The 23,283-nt window shown below is 41.0% G+C and overlaps 2 protein-coding genes across 8 annotated transcripts in view; one reads left to right on the top strand and one right to left on the bottom strand.

Moving 5' to 3' along the window:
* Positions 1–1,645, bottom strand: part of HECW2 (HECT, C2 and WW domain containing E3 ubiquitin protein ligase 2) — a 184,344-nt gene extending 182,699 nt beyond the window's left edge. For both annotated transcript variants that reach the window (XM_086751466.1, XM_086751467.1), the window contains exons 1-2: positions 1,455–1,645; positions 654–861 (exon numbers count right to left, since the gene is read on the bottom strand). The gene's annotated coding sequence lies outside the window, so the exon portion shown is untranslated. The remainder of the gene's footprint in view (positions 1–653; positions 862–1,454) is intronic.
* Positions 1,646–1,786: 141 nt separating this feature from the next.
* On the top strand, positions 1,787–21,593 carry CCDC150 (coiled-coil domain containing 150). Of its 6 annotated transcripts, XM_086751471.1 has the most exons (25): positions 1,787–1,829; positions 1,988–2,162; positions 2,437–2,654; positions 2,750–2,928; positions 3,524–3,592; positions 3,835–3,951; positions 4,444–4,573; positions 6,200–6,243; positions 7,103–7,195; positions 8,155–8,262; positions 8,792–8,913; positions 9,103–9,280; positions 9,624–9,692; positions 10,092–10,184; positions 11,381–11,464; positions 14,569–14,738; positions 15,697–15,790; positions 16,443–16,609; positions 17,291–17,417; positions 18,028–18,210; positions 18,787–18,855; positions 18,935–19,096; positions 19,430–19,516; positions 20,456–20,575; positions 21,063–21,593. In XM_086751471.1, the coding sequence occupies exons 2-25, from the start codon at positions 2,017–2,019 to the stop codon at positions 21,063–21,065; spliced, it is 2,832 nt and encodes a 943-aa protein (XP_086607597.1). In that variant the 5' UTR covers positions 1,787–1,829; positions 1,988–2,016; the 3' UTR covers positions 21,066–21,593. The 6 variants fall into 6 exon arrangements, with proteins under 6 accessions (XP_086607597.1, XP_086607598.1, XP_086607599.1 ...); XM_086751472.1 differs by lacking the exon at positions 3,524–3,592; XM_086751473.1 differs by lacking the exon at positions 10,092–10,184.
* The last annotated feature ends 1,690 nt before the right edge of the window (positions 21,594–23,283 follow it).

Genomic DNA, 23,283 nt, shown 5'->3' with positions numbered 1-23,283 from the left:
CCAGAAACAATACAATGAAACTAATATTACTTTTAATAGTCAATGTGTTATTTATGCATCTCTTAATTACGTGAGAAGCTTAAGAGTTACTTAATTTATAATTTTTAATCTCCTTTTTCCCTACTGATCTTTATATTCTCTCACATCCCACGTTTCTTCACAAGCCTCCTGGCAACATCCCCCAGGCAAAGGCTTTCTGGAGCAGATTCTTAAGAGGAGCAATGACAGCTTTACATCAGCTGAGGCTCTTTTTATTACATACACATTACTGATCAAATGCAGTGTTGGCCTGTCTGCAGTGTCACTCTCTGCTCAAAAAAGCTGCAACTCTTCCTCCAGAATAAAACAGTAATGCCAAAGACTACAGAAGTCAGTCATGCTAATAACTAATGAACTGATTGTTCATTAAAACAATTATATTCATCAACAGAATGCAAAATTTTCAGCATTAATGGATAGTGACTACCTGCAGTTGCACAAATTATAAAATGCATAGTCACCATATTTAGATGTTCCAGTAAATATAGTTTCTCTCTGCTGCCATCTACAGATAGATTTCAAATTTTTCAATAATCTACTTTTCACTGCCAGATAAATATTTGCTAACGGCATCTCAACACACTAGACAAACCAGCTCCCCCCAAACATGTTACCTCAACATATTAGGTGCTTCAGGCAAAGCTGAGCCCAGGTGATAGGTTGTCAAAAGGTACTTAGATGTTGCCACGGTGCACACTGAGCGATGCTGGATCCTAGGTGTTCTGTGCGAAATCCTCAGCTGGGAATTCGGTGCTGATGTTCCCTGTTCAATGCATGGGAAAAGTCAAGTTGTACACAGATGCCCCTCAGAAGTCAGATGAGCTGCCAAAAGTGAAAAGGAGATTCTAAATCTCTAGTATGAATACCTTAAATACTTTTGCTTGAGTTCCCACAATAGCTAATGCTTAGTGGTTGCAGTGTTGTTGTCTGATGCCTGCTTCAGGCACCACGTTTCCAGTTTTGCAACTGTGCATTCTAACTGGGAGGCTGCAAAGTCTGTTCCCCTCTCTGTATAAAAAAGGAGCTCATTAGGCCAAAGCAGCCCGTTTTTAGAAGAGCAATACCTCAGATGCACACAGATGTCTCCAGCATAACTCAGTAAGATTGCTGGTCTGTATTAAATGATTGCGTGCCCATTAAACATAAAACACTATGCTTGCTTACAGCTCAAAGTGAACGCGTCGTTCAATATGCAGCAAACTGACTGTGTATAAAAACAACCTCAGCCTCCAGAGCATCCTCCCTACGGGGGTGTGAGCCTGCCCACCCCGCAAACTGGTTTAAATCCCCTTCAAATCTTAAAATACTTCTGTGTTTTGTTGCAAAACACGCTTCACTGTCAGAGCTACCTAACCGCCAGACAAAAGGCACGCAGAATTGTCCTAGCCCCGCCGAAACGCTGCTCGGGCATTTACATTGCAGCCGCCGCGCCACTCGCTCCGCGCCGCTCTGTGACAGGAGCGCGCCCGGCTGCGCACCCCCGCCTGAGGCCAGCGCCAGCGGGGCTCCCCTCCGGCCTTTCTCCTCAGGGCCCGGCCAGGGGGACGAGATCCGCGTCTAGCCGCGGAGCGAAGGGGGAAGAGGGCAGGAAAGCGGCAGCGCAGCAGCTGAAGGCCCCGCGGCCGGTCCGTCTGTGATGGACGTCCCGCGGAAAAAGGGGACTACAGCTCCCGGCATGCCCTGGCGCCCAGCCCGTGGCGCATGCGCCTCCGGGATGCCTTGTCCCAGGTTCTGGACAGCGGCCGCCGCGGCTCTCGGCGCGCATGCGGCACCGGCCGCGCGGGGAGCGGGTGGGTTTGCGGGGAGCGCCACGGCGGGGGGCGGTTGGGGCGCGGCGGGGGTGAGGGGGCGCGGCGGGCAGGAGTGCGGGGACGGGGAGGGTGCCGCAGGCCCGGGGCGGCCGCCGTGCGCGGGTCATCTCAGCCATGGCTGGTGCGGGTCCCCGCAGGGTGGGAGAGGGCGGCCGCCGGAGCGGCGATGGCCAGGCCAACGATCGTGCCCGCGAGCGTCAGGGCCACCGCGCCCGAGGCCTTCACGGTGCTGCAGCTGAGGATGAGCGTGGTGGAAGAGCAAACCAGCGCACTGCTGCGAGACCTGGAGGCGCTTGGCGTTGATGGGCAGAGGTAGGGAGAAAACAGGGGTAGGGTTTTTCCTTCTTGGAGAGCTCACGCTTTTCTTGATTTTCCTCCTCTTGTTCCAGTTTGCACCCATTTGCCGTGCTTTGCTCTTCTCTTTGTGAGGGAGCTGGTACTGGCAGAGTTAGTGGTGATGGGCTACAGCAACCTGGCGTGACAGGAAGCCTTCCAGCTCTATGAAATGCTGTTTCTACTCTCATCACATCTGTAAGACATTGCATGTGTGCATACACAGAGTAGGTCAGTCTTTTCTCCTTTTCAGGCTTGATCATTCCCACTCAAAGGCCTCAGAAACACCTGCTTGTCACCCAGCCATTAGCCCTGTGCAGGCCAGGGTAGCATTTGTGGGAGAAAATACACTGTGGAAAAACTGTGAAACACTGGTGAATCGAATGTGTCGGTTAGAGAGTGTTGTACAGACGCTGAAATTAAATGTCTTCCGGCTGCAAACAGAAAAAGAACTGAATCCAAAGCATGCAGGTAGTAAAACGGGGGTTTTTTTACCACTTTGTTCTTCATTGTCTCTCCATATGCTTTTTCCATAATGAAAGTTTTTTGGCTTTTCCTTGTGGCAGCCCAGTTAGAGCAGCGCCTGAATGCAGTGCATGAGGAGCATTTGCAAGAAATGAAGATTGTACAGCAAGAAACAATGAAGCTGCACCAACACCTAAGTGATTTGAAGGAGGCTGGAGAAAAGGCCAAAGAAGAAGTTCAGAGACTGAGTGCTGCTCTGGAGATTACAACTGCATCGAAGGTACAAAACGTTATGATTCTTATTATAGTTCCAAGTATCAACAGACTTGGTTTTAAGTACGTTCATCTCTGACGTAGTTAAACAGAAAGTATACTCAGCTGGAAAAAGAAGTTTATGATATATTGTTGGCAGTAAGAGCAAACACTTGAAAATGAGAATCTGTGCTTCCGTCAAATTAAAAAAAAAAAAAAAAAAAAAAAGATGGATTTACATAGCAAATTTGAGATTTGTAACTCTCTCCGCTTTGTGACTTAAGTTCATCCTAGCTTTCATGCATAGACTTCTCAATAGCTTTTCTGCTTTTCCAGGAACTTCCATTTCTCTGGTAACTCAGTCTCACACTTCTGTTACTATCTTCCCTGAAGAGAACGTTGATGGAGTATGTCACTCAGTCTCATTGATTGTATTAAAGAATGCATTGCTTCTTAGTGCTTGCACTCTTATATTCAGTGCTTCAGAACAGAGAACATGAGACTGGAGATAGGAATCAAGTTCTAGGTGTTAGCATGGCAGTTGCATTTTATAATACCTATTGCTTTTGCAATAATTATGAATATGAAAGGATAAAAATATCTGTTCCTTTCATCTTCTATAGATGGATGTAGTGATTGAAGCTGAGGAACTGAGGAACACAAACCAGAAAATTAGCTGTAGACTTCAGGAGGTAAGTACAAGAGCAAGGAGCTTAGTAGGAGGCTGAATTTGCCAAGTATTATTTAAAGATTTGACGAAGATGATCCTTAAATAATATTCTGTGTGCAATTTTGGAATGCGCACAACCTGAAGGAGTCTGCCAGCCATGCTCATAACTAAATACACAGACAGAACATCTTTTGTGTATGATCTCGAAATATTTGTCCAATCTACTTAGTTAGACCTGAGTCAGAAAGTGTTTATTTTCTCTAGCTAACAGAACAGCTGTCCCAGGAGATCTGCCTCCGGGAGTCCTTGGAGGAATCCCAAGCAGCTGTGATGTGTCATGTACAGGACATGGAAACAACAGTACAAGAAGAACGGAAGCAGGTTTGAGAAACTTTCAGTCTTTTTTTTTTTTTTTAATCTGTTTTAATTTTCTTGTCTGGGAGGAAGAGCAAGAATTTGGATGTAGTTCCTAGAAACCAGTTGAGAATCTTTATGACTACAACATTTTGTACAAGCATAGGTCAGAAGAGAACTCCTCACAAAATGGCATGAGACAGACTTGTTAAGTGCCTTGAATGTTGCATTCACCTTAATCTTTTATAGCTTGATCTTTTCCATAATCTTTAATTGTGCAAATTTGTTAGATTCTGCCAGTCATGTAAAGATGATTAGAAGCATACAGCGTGTTACATATAGAAATTGAGTCGCTTGCCATAAAAGTCTTCTGTGTAAGATTGGGACAAGCAGAAAGAGAGGAGAAGCTGATCAGGCTATATCTTTTCCAGTTAGATTCACTTTTCAGGCTCTGAAGTTTGCTTAGGTTTCCCTGACTGAATTCTGGATCTTAAAGAGTAATCTATGATACCATTGCAGGTACAAATATTACAGCAGGACTGCCAAGAGTTGCGTAAAGATGTCCAGTTAGCCCGAGTGAGGCTGCAAGAGGACGAGGAAAGAACTGCCCAACTGGAGCAACAGTGCACACAACTGAAAGCTGAGCTGGGTATGACAGTGAGTTTTTGTCCTATCTTTTTAGCCCTTCTGTCATTGCTTCCACAGTGAGAGGAAACAAGCGCTGAGGTCCTCCAAACCGGTGGCAGGTGTACCAGTCAACAGGAATGGAGGGCAGCTTAAGAGGTGACGCAATATTAAAGGTCTTTAGTTTTCATGGGATGTTTCTAAAGCCTCTTCTTACCTACAAGAAACTGATGACAGTTGTCATCAGGGTAATGAATAGACAACAGTAATATGAAAATATTCCAACAGCATAAATTCTTTTCAGAGGAGACTTCTCTTAGCAAGTAACCATTAATGCATGATTCCTGAAGTGATGTGCAAGTAGAACACCCATTGGTATTGAGTCTTTTTGAAGCCAATTTAAAAAAAAAAAAAAAAGCTCTATTAAACATCAGTATAAGGACAAGCGTCTTGGATAAGCCTCTAGTTGATCTTGTTTAGAGTGCCAGTTTATTGATGTGAAAGTAGCTGCTTATAAGGGAGCTAAGTGGCATTTAATGCACTCCAGGATAGGGGGAAGCTCCATATTGTCAAAAGTTAAATGCAGGCGTTCGTAACCTAAAGTCTATTCCTTATTTCCATATAATCCACAGCAACCATGTCTAAATCCTAGCATAATTATTGTTCTTGTGATCCTTCCCTCTGGACCTATTTTAGATTTCTAGCTACTCCTTTTACAGAAGTGTTCCTGTATCCCATAGGTTTTGTTTGTCATTCTGTGGATCACACACATGATAATTAACCTGTAGCTCACAAAAAGCAGTCCGCATTTCTGTGTAAGGCATGGCAAGAGGAGAGAAACTTGTCACATTGTGGCAGAGTTGGCTGAATGGAGGAGAACGATGGCAGAATAATTCTTTCCTTCAGGACAAATCCACATGCAAATGACAAATTTAAGTGAGACGTACAAATTTTCGTTACTTCTGTATCAAATATTTCTGCTGATCAAGGCTTTTTCTGTTTGTTAATTGAAGAAAGTTTTGAGTGATCCTTTGATGATGTCTTGGATGTCTTAATATTTTGGCTGGATTTCCCTCCCTACCCTGCTCATGCTGAATTGTCTCTTGTTCTCTTCCTTTTTTTCCCAGAATGTTACATAGCGCAGCAGAATAAGAGGCTAGCTATTATAGGCAGGTTGATTCAAATTCCAACAAAAATGCTTCTGCTTTTAGATCTGTATAGTTTAAGCAGGGATCTAACTATTGTTCTTTGTCAATGCACAAAAACTTGTAAAGTTGCATATGGGCTGTGGGTTATAGCCAGGACAAATCAGTTGCTTACACACTGGATAGCTGAATAAGAGGCTTAGGGTTCTTTGATTTGTTCAAGCAATCACAGAAGTGATATTGTAGGAGTTTGGCATGATGGCATGCTTAATTCTGAAGTTAAATAAATTACAATTAATTTATGGAATCCATTTTTTAAAGTAACTTTGCTGAAATATTGAAGTTATCAAGAAAAGTGTTATAGAACAACACATTTGTAGAAGTCTCACCTGTTTGTGGCATATTCAGTAACTTAGCTAAACTCAAACACTAAATCAAAATGTCACCTTTTAAAATTACCAAACAGATAACAAAAAGCATGTCCTGACATTCTTTTCTGTTTTTAGACTCCAGGAACTGTATCATTTCCCAGCTTGGTGAAGAAGCAAAAGTAAGTTGTAAACAAGTATTAGTGAGAAAAATAACTAAATAAAGATCAGAGCAGCCTATATGGAGCCTTTCAAATGTTCCACACTTCAGAGTCAGAATTTTTATATGGACAAGTGCCAAATGCGACCAAGGCTAATATTGCATTTCTTATTTTATTAGTTTACCAGTTTGGGGTTACTCTACTTATTTTTTGGAAGATTAACTTTCGTATTCTACTGAAATATCAAAACAGTGATATGAATGCCTTCCTTGGAAACCTAGAACTGACCACAAAACACAGTTGTGGTAGCACAAGTATTGCATACAAAGGAGATAAATAGATGGATTGGTGATTAATACTACAGAAAAATCAGAACCGTGGTCACCTGAGTACTAAATGGGCAAAGAGGTATGCTTACTGCCTATGTAGGGACTGTGTGTGCTGCCTGAAGTCCTTTCTGAAAGAGTGAGTTTCAGTGAAGATGAGGTAAAAGTTCAGCCCAGATGTGGAGTCTCACAGTGCTGGTGAAGGATTCCTTCAGATGCGAATTGTACCACTTCTGGCACAGAGATCTTTTAAGTTCAGAAGTACTGAGATTAATTACAGTGGAGACTAATAAGTTTGAGTTCAGAAGGATATGAAGTCACCTTCAACTTTCAAAGCTAAGTTAGAGCAGATGGCACTTTGGTTATTATTTCGAGGCATATTTTGGGAAGAGGCTTGTACTGTAAGAGCCATGTCTGATGCTTGCAAGAGCACGTAGCCATGTGACAACAGCTTAAAGGAAATAGGCAGGTATGAAACTAACACTTGATATTTGTGAAGTGAAATTACATTACACTTTTTTTCATAGTGGATGTTCTGTTTTATCACCCCTTAGAATGCACAGCTGTCCTTTAGCAAACAAAGCAAAGAGAACCTGCAACTTCAGTCTAAAATGACTGCCCTACAAGAAACAGCAGAGAAAGTACAGGTAATGAGAATAGCTGCTTTTGTTCTTAAAATTGCAATAAAGTATAACAAAACAAGTGATTACATTGAGAAATTATTATACATGTACTGGAAAGTCTCAAATGCAGGTCAGGAGACAAAGTTTAGTGCCCTCAGGTAAGGTGGGCTAATGAGCAACTTCCAGTGAAGTAACTCAAGCACTAGCACAGGTTGCTGTTCCAGACTACCAAGCCTGAAGGCTGGAAAGTTTTCTTCCCAATACTTCTTTTGAATCGGGTTTTTCAAAAGTGTCTTTTTCAGGGACCAGGACACACACTACTGCTGCTGCTCCCTCTTCTATCTACCTTTGAAGTAGTACATCTATATTCCTTTGCACCTTTAGATTCTACATGAATATATTCTGTTAATGGGTTAAATACGGAGTATCTGCTTGGCTAAAATTTCCTCTGCCTTTCGGGACAAAAGGTTGACCCCAGCACATTCAAAAAAAAATTCTTTATTCTACTTCCCCTCTTTTTAGAACATGTTTTAGAAAACATTTTTCTGTTTTTCCCCCTTCCCCCCCAACAGTTACTTTTTTATTGGATAGTGTTCACTGGTAATTGGACAGAAAAGTTCCATTTTTCTTTGGTTATCTACAATAATTCAATTACAAAATTAGTAGGGATCCATTTTGAATTTTTGCCTTCTTTGCCTTAGAAACATTACTTTTTTCTGGACTTTAAAAAGTGATTATGCCTGATTGGTAGTTTAAACTGTTCTATTTTTTCCCATTACTGTAAACTTTTTACACCTTGGAATAAGTATACCATAAATTGAGAGTACCTGAACAAAATTTTTGGACACTTTCTACCTAAAATAGATTTTTCCATATCTGCAAGAAATTTTTAAAGAGTTTCTAACAGCCTACTATGCATAAAAAAGAAACAAAACCCTGAAGACATGTTTGTCGTCATCCTCCTCCTCCTTCTGTCTAACCAGGTCCTTAATGACCACTTAAGCCAGCAATGCTCAGAGCTCAGCACCACACTCCAAAGTGTTGCCATGGAGAATGCTAAACTCAGTTCAGATCATCAGACCATGCTTAAGGTATGTAGCCTACTATTACAGTCCAATAAAACTGTCTGCAACTCAAACATCAGACAACAGACTAATTCCTAGTACTGATAATCTCTGGGAATACAGTAAAATACTTTACAGATAGCAATGGAATTTCTGTAAAGGTGGCGATGAAGTGTTAGTGCCCTTCTTTGGCAAAGATTTATTTTCAGTACAGAAAACGAGAGTCATATGTTACGGGGAAAGAGTGTGAATACGATACTACTATTTGTAGAAACATCCTGTAACAAGCACTGAGAGAGAGGAACATAGGAATTAGTGGGCATTGTAGGTACTGTAAATGCAGAAGCTGAGTAGAAGTAATCTGAAATTAAATATAAAAGAAGGTGAGGTGAACTCAGCTTTCACACTCTATTCAAGAAGCAGCACACACCACAATATGCAGCACTCTAGGGGTGATGCAGGATCTCAATAACAAATTAACAGCTTTGTAAATTAATTACTCATCCCTCATCATTCTGATCTTCGTGTTATTGCCTGGGTAATTTTCCCCCTCTAGGCAGAACAAGAAAAGACTCGTAAGCTGCAAGAGCAAGACTCGCTTCTGAATGCTGCCCATGCCAACATTCTTGGAGAGCTCCAGAGTGTGCAGCATGAGAGGGCTCAGCTTCAAAGAGAGCTGTGAGGAGTTTTCTCATCTGCAGCCTCTGTCTCCCCTTCCTCTGTTGCATTCTCACCACCTTGTATTCTGCTTCTCTAGCACTTGTTACTTATTAACACAGAAGGGCCTATTTGGTATTTAATACGTAGGCCATCTTCTGTCCTTCCGTTCTGATAGAACTCCAGCCTGGCTGTTTTGTCTTTCTTTAGGAAGGCCTTGCATACAGAGTATGGCAAATACAAGCAGAAGGCAAGTCTTGCTGAGGAGGCAGCAACCACACAGAGACAGCTTTTGGAATGTACTGTTGCTAGACTGCAAGGTGAACTTGAAACAGCTTTACAGGAGAAAAGATCTCTGCTGGTAGAAAAGGAAAATCTTCAACAGGAGGTACACAAAACATTGTTTTAAAGCTATATTCTCGAAGGCTGCTTTAGGACCCACATTGCTGGAGTTGTTATTTACACACCAATTTGCTTTCAGAACAATTATTTTTCCTATTGCAGTGGCAAGTGTGACACACTCTCCCCTTTCCTACTATGCTTATATTTTAACCTGTAACATCTCCTCTCTGAAGCGTGAAAAGGAAGAGAGAACAGGGCAGCTCTGCAGATACTATTTCTGAGCTTCGGAGTTGACTTGCAGCCTTCAGATCAACTGTTCTGAAGATGCGTAGGATTTCTATGAATCTGGATGTTTTCAGGTGACAATGATTTCACATTTCTTTTGACAGATAAGGACAACAGCAAATGAAGTAATACAGGAAAGGAACAGACTGGAAGTAGAAAAAACAGAGAATGAGGTATTTTGCAATATACATAGCTATTCTTTAAATTCAGTGTTATCTTTCTCTACGTTTTCTTTTCATTTTGCTTACTCTCTCCTAACTAAATTATTTCTAAATAAAGTGGTATTTCCCATAGTCATATTGTTCACTTTGCTGTTTGATGTTTTTCCTGTCTATGTATATACACGTGTCCTTTGGAGTAGCAACCCTATTGCTACCTACACAAAGCCCTGTTTATAGTAATAAGATTGTTGTGCTACTGCGGCAAATGATTTCAGTGTTGCAGAAGGGCTTTCTCAAACAGGAGGGACTATGCCTAATCCATATGTAGTGCTGAGGGTTTGTAATATTCATGTGTTGTCACTGTGGAAATCTTGAAGTGGTACAATTAGAGTTGGATTTTCTTGTTCATAGCTAGAAGTGGTTTCGCTGAAATTCACTTTGCAAACGCTAGAGGAAGAGAACAGGAGGCTATTGGATCACTTGGCTGCATTGGCACATGAGCAGGTAAGCCACTGATAAAGCAGATAACTGATGACCTGACTGATGAGTAACTGCAGCAGGAATCTGGGTGCTCTTTGAGGTAATCTGTATTTTATGGAGTGTGGCTGACAAATTAAGGAATCTAAAATGGAAAAAAAAATGAAAACAAAAGGATCTCTCAAATGTTACTCCATCTTTTTAGATGTCTGTGTGGGATGAGCTAAGAGGACTATGTAGAGCTTCAGGTATTGGGCATTTAGGTATGTCATTAAAATCCTGTGAGTCCATTCTGTTTTCTAGTACAGGTATACATGTACGTACAGATGTACAAGCTGTTCAGCTTGTGTACATTAGGAAGGTATTAACAACAGTTCTATGCCCTTTGCGGACAAATTTGCATTTGGGACCTCATTCCCATTTTTAACTTGTTCCCATTCCATTATTTCTCACTACTCTCAGTCATCTGGATCAGGATACTTGACCAGTTCCAGAAAAGTTAAGAAAAAGCTTAGTAATACTGTGCTTTTACCATTGGGGTTTTTTTAGTGTTTGATATAATGGCCAGTTGTATCCATTGGAGATCCTAAGAAACACTTAGCTGCTGCTAAGGTTCTAACATCACAATACTAAAGAGAAATTAACTGAAACACCTTTTGAATGTTTGTTATTTGATAATCAAAAATCACATTTCTACAGTAGTTAGCCTGTAACATGTATATCACTTTAACACAGAACTCCTTTGCAGTTATCAGTTAAAGACTATAAATCAATAGAGCATTCAGAACCTTAAGAAGTAGTCTGATTATTTTTTTTTTGTATTTTTCACTGTCTTTCTAAGTTATTTTAATTCTGTCTGTGCCTTCTCATTCTTATAGTTGCTTTTGCTTCTCTGTTCCCTATTGTCAAAGGTTTCTTTCATCTGTCCATTTCTGTGGCCTGTGCTTCTAGGGCAGTGGCCTTCTTGTGGCCATCTGGAAGGTTATACCAGTTTGAGCAGTTCTTCCTAGAGATAAGCTATCTTGGAGGTATTTATGCCATTTGGATATTTTAATTTTTTTTTTTTTAAATCTGTTTTAGTGTTTCACCTAATTGAAAATAGGTTCTGAAGCAACAGAGGCAAGTTAAAATACTCAGGGAGAAATAGGAGACTGAGCACATTTTCTGTTGCTTTTTGCCTTGTTTTTCCTACGGGGTGGTGACATCTGTTCTTTGCTCCTCAGTATGCCCAGCAGCAGGTGCAACAGGTGCTGGCAGAGCTGACTGACAGCAAGAATAAACTGGCCCTTGACAAAGGAAAACTTCAGGTACCTCTCAGCATCCTATTTGTCAGCTCAAAAGGGAAACTTGTTTTTTACATTCATCAAAGATAAAGTTGTTTAACCTTAGCTCTTCAGTACTTAATTTGGAGGGAAGTGCTTATTTTTCTTCTTTAATTTATTTATGTAGTGTCAAGAACACATATTGAGTTCTGTATAAAATGATCTTCAATCCTGCTTATACTGCCTTTGGGTGACAGGATGCTTTTGATGTAGCATCTCTAGGATTTGTGATAATGAAGTTGCTTTATGTGTGAAAATAGTAGAATGGCTAAGAACCACCAGGGGGCATTAAAACAAAATGTAGGGGTAGAAAATGGATTGAAAGATTAGAAACATGGAAAACTTAAAAAAAAAAAAAAAATTGATAGGGAGGGAGGCAAACCACAGTGGTAAGCAAAACTAAACAGCATATGTAAGCTTTCTTAAGCAGGTGTTATCTAGACAGTAAATGAAGTGCTGAAAGTAAAGCTTTTACTTCAGTGTGACCTATGTCATAGAATCTGGGACAGTGGTGCAAAGATTCCTGAATATCTTTTACCAACAGCGCACAATGTGTAGTGATTATTAGAGAGCAAGAAAGCTACATTTTTGCAATAGCCCTAGGTCTGATGGTAGTGACAGAGGAAGTGACCAAGACATCGTACTTAGATTAAAACAAGGTGAATTCTAATCTGGAACTGGTCCTATGTAATGATAAATTAGGAGCCATTCACTTGTCACTTCTCCTACTATGGGATTCAGGGAAAATAAAACATTTGCTCTGGGCAGAGAGACATTGTCACATCACTCTGCTTATGTGTTCCAGATAAAATAGTGCTTTTCTGTTTCTGCACTAAGAGAAAGCTGAGCTATTTTGCCCCATCCCTTTTCTTAAGACTGGAGAGCAGAAACTGGAGGAAGAGCTGTAGATGCATGTTTAGATACTGCTGAGCTTTGCAAGTGCATTTCTAGGGAACAAATACCATCAGGTGAACAGAACTTTGAGAACTTCTTACCCCTCAGAATTAGGGTCAGACTAACTAATGCTTACACAGCCATTGGAAATCAAATCCAACACGCTGTTTCCTGAAGGACAGAGCATATTTAATGTAAACTGTAGCATTCTAGTCTGCAGCTGGAAACAGAACCTCACTTCATCAAAACAAACATGAGAACTACAGAAACTCAGCTGAACAGAGCTGTTTTTCATGCAAGTTAATTGCATGTATCCAGGCTAGAAAACACAGTTTACAGGACTATAGTCCTCAGGATTTATTATTATTCCCCAGTAAGAGAACAAGTAGTTGCAGACAGTGCTTTTCTAGCTATATTGCTGGGAGGCAGATAGTTATTCTGCTTCATGCTGTTCGCTCAGAAGTACAGAGAAGAGGTGTGTTATTGTAGGCAGTGACACCAAGCTTGTAGGTGTAAGACTGAAGTGGACTCTGCTCTATCATGAGTTTGTTATTCTAAGCTTAAGGAACTGCATTGAGACATCTGTTCACAAGCAAGAATGAACTTGTAACAGTACATGCTCTTTACAGACTTCTCTTACTTCTCAAGATACCAAAGCAATCTTGTAACACATTTTTAATTGGAATACTAAAGAGGCAAAAGGGACAAACTGTCAAACATATCCAAAATCTCCATGCCATGATCTAGAAATTAGACAGAAGATGTAACCACGTTTAGGACACTTTCCTGGAAAACAGAAAGTCCTATTTTTGCCTTCTGTTTCCAGAAAGCAAAATAAATCAAAGTGTCTCTTGTACTTTATTCTCCATCATAGAGAATGGTCCATCAGATAGTCAAAGGCAATTGGGTGTTACGTTGATGGTTAGACTCTGTGACCTGAATCCTTTCAGATTTTGGGAAAGTTAAAACACTCAGTTCCATTGGTTTGCAGATATAGAGAACTATCTGTAGAAAGGTCTAGCAGTGGGAGCAGACCAGAGGGGTGCTCAGAATCAGGGGTCTGTGCTGGCTCTGTAGAGCTGTGACCACAGTTGATGTTACAGACTTCTACTGAAGTTCCAGTCAGCACTGTCTCTCGCTGCTACTTAGATACAGAGGGAAATCACATTGCTTGGGATAACGTGGTATGGAAATTGTCAGAGAAGAGAGCTTGAGTATCTTCCTGAAGTAATGCAGACTTCAGAATAAGACACAGCATCTACTTTTGTTCCAGTTAATAGATATTTTGTAGACTATTTTTTAAATTTCTGGTTTTGGTATTCACATCTTAACTGCCTCCAAGGGCTGACTGATTTTGTGGTAGGAGCGGCACCAAAAAGAAAATATCCCCAGCAAGGTCTTGGCAACAGAAGTCTTTTGATAGTAATGCTAGGTCAGCTGCAGGCTCAAGAAAAGAAACTATGAAATCTGATTTATGTACTTGTGCTCACCGCTGTACTTTACACCAAGTTCATTTTGAACAAGATGGATGTTCAAGAAACTCGGCATCTGAATGTGGAGATTGTCCTAGGGTCAGCCAGAGGATTCTGTTAAATGCTATAAAGAACACAGGAGGAAAACTGGAGAACATAGTAAACATTCTCACTCTAAGATCATTGAAAATTGGATGGTCTACTGGGCTTAATAAAGGAGACTTTAATGTGGTGAGTGATGACCATGAAATGCAAATTAGAATGATGATTAATTTCAATTGACTAATTGATGACAATGAAGAAATGGCTGAAAATTAACAGGGACCAAAACCTTAGAGTGTGTTTTGTTTGAAAGAGACGCAGATGAAAACTTAGGCTAAGCAACATTACAATCAACAACTGGTTTTGACTAAAAACCCAGCTTCATGCATCTGTGGCACTTCCTGAAGCCTGGATGCCAAGAGTTCAGCAGCACTGGAACTATCAGTTAGTTAGAACACCCACAAAAAAAACCCAGAACAGCACCATATACTCAGCTTGGGCTTAAACCAGGAGTAGAACAAAGGTTATGTAATTAGAGGAAGCTATTTCTGTTCTGTGTCAGAACCATTGCATATTCTGGGCACCACTGCAAGCACGCAGGTTACTTATGAAAGAATCCTTTAACAAAACTCTAATGACTGATTTTCCTGCTCCTTTTCCTAATGATTTCTTGTACTACAGATGGCAAACCTGCAGCACCAGCTGGACGCAGCAAAGGATGGTAACACTAAGGTGACAGCCATTCTAGAACATGCGTTAACTTCTCATAAACAGATGCAAGCAGCTCTGGATGCGGTACAGACTGAGCTGAGACACAAGGACACTGAAATCAGCAACCTCAGAAAAGACAAGTAAGGGAAACTGATACTGTTTCTGTGGTCTAAGACCACCACCTGTTTTCTGTGTGGCGAAGGCAAGATACAGTTGAGAGTGGCACCTTCCCCGTGGTTCCTGCTAGTAAGCTATAGGACAAGTTTTAAGTTTTCTGTGTCCTTTCCTGCAACACTGAATCATATATAGCACTAGTGAACCAAGTACACCAAGTGCTTGTAGCTAACTCTGCAGTCTTGGCAGGCCTTGTGCATCTTGTGGAAACTAAACTTCAATGATAGGCTGTGGTGGTTCAGCCCTACTCACCACACAGTTTCTCACTCGCTCTCCCTCCCCATCCCCAGTGGAATGGGGGAAAGAACTGGGAAGAAAGGAAAACTTGTCAGTTGAGATGAAGAGAGTTTACTAGAATAGCAAAGGAAAAACTACAATAATAACAGAATATAAGGATGCTGAAATGTACAAAATGAACAATGCATGATTTCTCACCTTCCAATGACCAATACAGCCAGTCCTGAGCAGTGGTCATGGAAGTAAAACCAAGCAGCAAGCAACGGAGTGAGAGGGGAGAGAGAGAGCGCGAGGCCCTCCCTGGCCAACCTCTGCTTGCACACTAAGCGTGACGTTTATGGTATGGAATACTCTTTTTAGACAGTTTGGGTCAACTGTTCTGGCTGTGTCCCTCCCAGCTTCCTGCATCTGCACATTAGTGAGACCTGGAAAGCCAGGCGGTGTCCTTGGTCTCATTAGCAACAACTCATAACATCAGTGTGTTTATCAACATTCTTCACATATGAAATCCAAAACACATCAGCTACTGAGAGGAAAATTAACTCCATCTCTGCCGAAACCAGGACATAGGCAGAACTTCATATGGTTAAGGTAGACAACCAAACTGTGAGAGGGTCACTTCAGAGGAGATGTGCACAAACTGATCTAATGTGTGATTTTTTTAAAAAATCCAATTTCCATTTTCAGGAGCCAGATGCAGCAGAAGATACAGAGCTTAGAAACAGAACTGGAACATTGCCGAGCCAAACTGGTTGCCATGGGAAGGCAGCACCGTAGCCAGGTAGAGACTGCATTTTTCCATAGTAACAGCTGCCACTGCATTTTTGGTGTTGAGCCAAGTACCTTTTCTTTTTCTGAATACAATATGATGTGACACATTCACGTGAATCAAGGCAAAAATATTCTACCAGCTTTCGGCTGCCAAGCAGGAAAATAGTTATCCAGGTGAAGGGGGCAAGCATCTCTTCTCTAAAGAAAAATTCCTTGGGACAGGTGAAGGTTTTGCAATCTGCAGCTGGATACATAATATGAACAGATATTTTGAAAGTTTATATAGCCTTTTTTTTTTTCCATATTAAAATGGAGGGAAAAGAGCCCAAGGAATTGCTTTAATCTCTCCTCATAATACTTGGTGTCAAAAGGATTACTTCACAACCCAGACACACTCACTATTGGCAAAGAACGTTTTTTTTTTCTGAGAAAGTCATGGCTATATGACAAGTTGTTCTGAGCCTCCTGACTAAGCCAGTCAGTGGGTTGGCATTGTAAGGCTTCCCATCTAGATGCCTGTGCTTAGGATATTTGTAATCAGACAGGTGGTGAAGACACCATTACTTCCTCTAAGTTGATACTGACTGGGGAGGAAAAAATATTCCTTTCTAATATTCCTTTCATTTGGGTAAGTATAAATCTGATTTGTTTTTACTGCACAGGTGAAACCACTTTGTAAGGCACTAGAAAGTGCTAGAATGGACAAGAAACTTGTTCTTCGTTTGGAAGAAGTACTGCAGGTCAACAATACCCTGCAGAGTACGCTGATGCAAACTCAATATGAACTAAAAAATAAAGAAACTGAGCATCAACAGCTGATGATCTCCAGGTGAGACCAGATCCATGATACTACACTTGAGCAGAAACACTACTTTGCACTAAGATCAGAGCTCTGTGGCTTTACTCATCTGTCATACCAGCACTGATTGTATGCTGAGCCAGCAGCATGGCAAAGATTCATGCAGAACTATAGAAATGGAGTCTTTCAGTCATTCTTATAATGACCCTTGGACCTGCACTAGTATACTGAGGAACTGCTTACCCAGGGTCATGATGACACGCCTACAAACAGCTGTTAAATGAGAATAGCAGCTGTCACTAACAGTTTGAAGTGGCCTGCAGTAGCTATAGCAAGGCGAGCACAGGATAGCTGTTTGAATTCCCCACGTAAGTAAAACCTCAAACCTAAGTGTAGGTGCAGTCTGAATCTCCTTATTATCCTTTATCTAAACAGGCTTAGCCATTTAGTTTTCTGAAGGAAAGTAAGTTGTCCTGAAGTGTTTTTTCCAAAATGTCTGTTTACCTGGTATAGCTGTTTTGAACCTCCCTTTAAATAAATGAAATATGAAATACTAGAAGACACTTTCCAATCTTTAAACAGTAGTGATGCAGAGGATATATCCAAGGCAAAAGTATTTATAATGGAATTGTCTTTCCTATTCTTGTGTTTAAAAAATAAAGCATATTAAATATAAACATGAATAATTGAATTTGTTTATTATCTTTAAAGGGAACAGTTAATGGAAAAAGCCAAGGCTGAAGAAAAGATGTATGCTGAGCACTTAGGGTCTTTGAAGAAGCAGTTTCAAACTGAACGAGAGGCTTTTAGGAAGGCTGCCTGTCAGAAATCTGCTGAGGTGAGAAGGGATAGAATTAAAAGATTTGAGAGAATGATTTCCACAGGAAAAGGCCTGCCTTACAATTTTCCAACAGAACAAGAGCAGCTCATTGCAAATATTTGTCTCCTTTTCCATTCATCATGGAGTTGTCCATGACTTGTGTACAACAAATAGAATTTTGTTATGTGGTGGACAGACTCTTCGGTTGCTGTGCGTAGCAGTACCCGTGCTCTCTACCTTTTTCAAGTACCACTCTGTATCCCCCGACACTGTATGCCTCATTATACATAAGATCTAGACATTGATATCAGTCATTCCAGTGACTTCAAAAGGATAATCTGGGGTTGTACAGCAATCTCCGGGGATAAAATACTGGTTTGGAAGTCTGCTTTGTTTCTTAGAGGCTGGATCATAAAGCTCAGCTCAGTAATACCGTAGTATTACTAAGATCCCAGCATTCACCTTTTTCCCCCTTTGTTAGAAGGATATTTAAGAAAATTCAAAACACCAGGTGCTGTAGCATACTTCAGATACAGCAAATCAATTAGGTGTGCTGCTTGTTAAGTGTTGTATGGAATGGAGTAATTCTTGCAGTTAGGGTGAAATCACTTTTTCCTCTTTCCCGTAGGTAAAGAGATCCCTTGAAGAATCCTCCTCCAAATTGGCTGAAGTTTCTTGTGATAACAAAGAGCTGCGACAGAAAGTAATAGAGCTGGAAAAGTCTTTGTCCAGTTACAGGGAACAGCTAATAAGCCAAAGAGCTCAAGTCAGACAATGCCTAGCCTGTAAAGCTAACACAGAAAGGGCAAAGGTAAGCACACATTTTTCAATGAAGACAGATGTCCTAGTTGAGAACTCCTTTTTTCTCCTACTGAGTAGGACTGGTGTTGATCCTTTGTAGTGGAGCTAGACTTGAAAATAAAACTAACCCTGGACTCAAATTCTGAACAGAAGATCAGTAGATTGATAGCAGCTACAATAATTGTGTGGCTGCTTCTGTCGTCCCTCCCCACCATGTTAAATATGATGCCGTAGAGTCCCATCCCTTCAGTAGCATTTGTCCTCTTTATCATTTTGTGGATACAGTCTATTTAAAAATCATTTGGGCCAAACGTTGCTTGTGTAGTGATTAGTCCCCTTCCATCCTTTATAGCCACAGAACTAATGGTTCAGCTGGTGCCTGAACCTAAATGAGAATCTAGATTCCTTTACAACTCTGCCACCTGCTTGTTCTCCTTTCCCTGGTGGGGCATGGGTTCTCTTAACTTCAGTCTCATAGGCCAAGAAATAAGGACACCACGTGCAGACATCTGCAGAAATAGTTCCCATGTAACAGCCAGTGAGCCTGAAAAATTCCTGAAGTTTTGTTTCTCTCAACAATTTCCAGGAGACTGAATCTGAACTGAGGAAGATGGAAGCAATGAAAGAGGAGTATCAGAAGAACAATTATGAACAGGTGAGCTTTCTTGACCAGTTTCCTGAAGAGACTGATCTGCTAAAGCATTGTTGGAATTTCATTCTTGTCTTGTCTTCAGTTACAGGACATCCAGAAATTTGTGTCAGAGTTTAAAAGTGTGCAGAGCGAGATACAAGTGTTGCTGAACAAACAGCATCAAGTGCAAGTGCAGAACAGGCAGCTGGAGACCCAGCTGGAAGCAGAGAGAAGGCAAAGGCAGCAGCTGGAAAATGAATGTCAGGTAAAGTTATAACAGCATTTAAAAAGTGATGAGACACCTATGGAAGCATTTTTGTGCAAAATCTATGAGGTTGTAGAAGAGGTGGTAGAAAGACTTTATGAACTCAGTCAAAAGATATTCCTATAAATCTTACTGTGTCTGCTCCAGAGAGCCCAAGTAACAACTTAACAAATGTTCACTATGTATCTGGCTTTAGAGAGAGACAGGGTTGTGGATTTTTTTTTTTTAAAGTGATAGAACTTGAAGCTATTTACAGTAAAGATTGGAGACTCTTTCTGTTATATGAAAAAAAAATTCTAGAAATTAACATTACTTACTTCTTTCTCTACCTAGAAACTGGAAAAAACAGTCAAACATCTGAAGAAATACAAACAGGAAACAGAAAAGAAACTGAAGGAAGCCAGCATAGAGTCAGAACAGGTGAGGCTATTTAGTATTAGAATAATAAATCTGAAAATAACAAGATAGTATTTCAGTGTATGCACCAAGTAACCCTTGGCTTTTTCAACTAAGTGGTGTTTATCATACATTAAAAAAAAAAATTAAAGTTTTTATATTTTCTGTGAATCACTTGAATCTAGTGGGGCTTGTAAGAAGAGCTTTTGTCCCCCACAGCCTACTTTTTTTTTAAATCAGGCTCAGAATATCTTTGTTAACCAACCAAACGAAAGTGTTGTGGCCAAGTAAATTGCCCCCTGAGCTGCTCTTGTGTCACTCTATATGTGCCATCACGCAAAACCACATTTCGCAGCCCCCACCCCAAGAAGTCATTTGTCCTTGCATCACCTCATCCTTACACTACTGTACCACAATATCCAAATTATTATAGCTTGCATGGATTACTACAGCAGTTTGGGCTGGAAATCTAGGTGTTTAGATGTTCTCTAGGGTATTGACCAGCATAAAGTAAAAAGTAATGGAGGTGCCCCAGCCTGAGGTCCTGCATGCAGCTTATCAATCCAAGTACTGTTCTGTGATTAGAAGGAGACCTTAGTAGAAAGAGAATATTTCTACAGCATTCTTCAGGCAAAGTTAGTCTTCCCTCATCTTTCTCAGGGGTTTGTGGTACTCAGCATACATTTTACACCCCTTCTTCCCAGTGCCTCTGTGTTTTATGCTGTGTTGGAGACCTGTGTTGACTTCATTACCCCCTCCTTCCCCCCAGGAGAAGAACAGCTTTGTACTGAGGACCTCTCTGATACATCATATTCGCAGCAATGGAAGAGCTCCTGCCCCTGTGTACAGGAGAAAAATTTGAGCTGTATGCTGTTCTGTGCCACCTTGCACAGAGCTCAAAAACTGGAACTCAGTAGGCATTAACTGTTCTCTCTGCAGTTCTAATTACACTCTCTTCCCTAGATCACAACTAGCCTAGAAGCAGCTCACCACTGGTTCAAATCTAAGTTTGACAGCCTGCAGCTAGAAATTGTCAAAAACCATCAGCCAAAGAACTCTGAAGAGAGCAGCTCCAAAAACGAGGTAAAGAAAGCAAGCACATTAATTTTAAAGGGGGAAGCAAAGAAAATAGGTGGGGGAAGTATTTAGTAGCTCATTATCAGTCAGAATTTCAGTTTTCTGAACTTTTATGTGTAGTTCCTTACACAAGGTGGAAAACAGACCCCCTCTTCTAGTTTAGTTTGTTTCCTCCTCTTTTGCCAAAGGACATATTCGAGCAGCAAAGAATATTACAGGTACAAGATAGCTTCAAGGGACTGTTTCTGTACTTAAGAAGTATGTGCAACAGAACATTGATGTTTTCTCAATGCTTATTGTCTGAAATCTAACAGCTAGTATATTCTCCTTCCCTTCCTCCATACCTTTTACAGATACCATTTCAAAAGCCATGCTTACCTTGTTTGTGTAGATTCATCAGCCTTCTTCATAACTGAGAGGTCTTACGTAGCTGTGTAATTAGCTTTTTGGAGACGTACATACTAAAATGCTAAAACTTTAATCTCTTCTTTAGTAGCGACCAAGATTCTCCAAGCAGTCATCAGCTTCATAAAACGTTGCATCTCTCCCAGGAGAAAAAGCAAGAAGAGCTTCCCACTCACACCTCCCTGAAAAGCAGGGTAAGGACTCAGCCTCTCCAGCTCATCAAGAGGAAGGCCCACGTGAGCTGGGCAGGAAATGAGCTCACTTGACTGGGCGATTCCCAGCCCAGGGAGAGCATCACCTGCTGCCCAGAGACTCCCTGCTAGCATCCAGGTGTGAGAAGAATTGGGAACTTTACTTGCTGTGACATAGATAGGCTTGCATCCTTGAGAAGGCCTTGCAAATAAAAGGGGCTCACAGGGCACCCACATGTAGGGCACCTAGGAATGCTCGATTGTTTAAATCATAAACTCTGATTTGGGTTAACTCATACCTCTCACCTTGTCTTTTTGACTCAGGTGTTTTGCATCGTGAGGCTGATACTAACAAAACTACTATTCATAGCAAAACAATTATTCTCTCTGTATCATTACTGTAAACTATATGCTGTTGATAGGCTACATCTTTGCTTTCATCACTTCTTTTACAGGTTTAGACTAAGGCCTGGCAGGTGCTATCAAAACAAGTCTCAGACTGGCTTGCAGAGAGTTCAGGTGCATTACTGGAGACCGAGTCATGTCTCTGTGGCTGGATGCTGACGTGACTGGGACAGGGAGGAACTGGCAGGACTGGCTGCTGCTAATGTGGATGATATCTGGGTCACGAGAGAACATAAGCCTCGGGCTGTTTTAGGAGCACGTAAGGAACTCATTAGGTGTGTGATGTTATACTACACATCATCTTACCTTCATAAGAATTAGTGGAATTTGTTCAACCTATCCTGCGTGAAACAACACGCTATGGGAAGAGTCATTGAAGCAGATGACTTAAGTCATAAAATGCTGAAGATGAGTATAACATTGACAGTTTTTGTGCTTGTTCGACTACGGATCAGCTCATCTTTGTCACAGTTGAGAAAACAGTCTTCTCAAACAGCACGTACCACTTTGCACTTCTGTTTATGTGGAATGCTCACGTAGGTTGCCTGACAAGGGACAATTGTCACCTTTGCCTGTGCAAAAGGACAAAGCGATATAGCAGCTGCACATTGGCAGGGCAACAGCACCAGCCACCCCTCTGTGGGAGTTCTTAACAACATACTGTACACCTTAAGGGCTGGTTCTTCACCCCTTGCTTGTTCCAGAATCCCTTGCTCTCTCCAGGGCCATGCATCTACAGTTACTAGATAAGAACTTGTTATTTTATTTAAATACAGTAATTTCAATAAAGTTGTAGTAATCTAACACTGCTGCCACCTGCAGGATCAATAATTGAGGCCCATGTTGCTAACGTTTCCCCACGCTTGGTAGCTGCTAAGCCTCTCTTTTAGTTAGTTACAGTAGTATTTGCAGTATTTAAAAATGAATTTTCTAAGCAGCTACAAGGTTGGTTGGTTTTTTCCCCTTCTGTCAATCTGTGGCCTTCAGCGAACGTGGATGACAGCCTTCTACACTAGTCACTGCTGGCAGCAGGTAAGCACAGCGAAAAAGGTGTGATTCAGCTAAGACAGTCAGTGGATGCTTTTGTGAGCAGTCTTTTAAATATCCCTTGAATGAGTGTTCTACATAAAATAGCTCTTCACCAGTAAACAGCTACCAGAATTATCACGGTTAAACCAAATAGTTTGACAACGCATGTAGTGTGTTTGACTGAAACTGGTACTAATTCTCTTAGTGAGGCTTGAGGAGTATTCCCAGCGTGCTGACAGGTGAGGCTGCCATTAAGTATTCTTGCCCTCTTAGTCTCGTCTTCTCAGTGATTTAGGAAAGCTTTCCCAAAATTGTAATGGTCGGGTTTCAAGCTTTTCCTGCCTTGCTATTTGTTCCTACACAACAATTTACATATCAGTAAGGCAGTTCCTACTGTGAAGGAGAATGAGGAACGGTGCTGGGTTCATCTCCCCCAGTGTTGCATTACTGTGAGCGTCCTTAAAACAAGCTACAGCCAGGAAAGCCTGAATGTGAATATAGCGCATGCCAAAATAAATCCCACACAGACACTCATAGCTAAGAAATATTGTTCCTTTTTATTTGTATGAATGCTAAAGATTCATACCTCTTGGGTTTAAAAACTAAACTAATTCAGAATTCTAGCAGCAACAGGGATCAGAAATAAAATAATGAATAGTAATACCTTGATGTCAGTCAATTTTT

This window comes from Chlamydotis macqueenii, chromosome 6 (assembly GCF_036417535.1).
Source record: "Chlamydotis macqueenii isolate bChlMac1 chromosome 6, bChlMac1.mat, whole genome shotgun sequence".
In the NCBI taxonomy this organism is placed as follows: Eukaryota; Metazoa; Chordata; class Aves; order Otidiformes; family Otididae; genus Chlamydotis; species Chlamydotis macqueenii.
The sequence above is the reverse complement of the archived record's forward strand: the minus strand, read 5'-3'. Positions and strand labels throughout refer to the sequence as shown.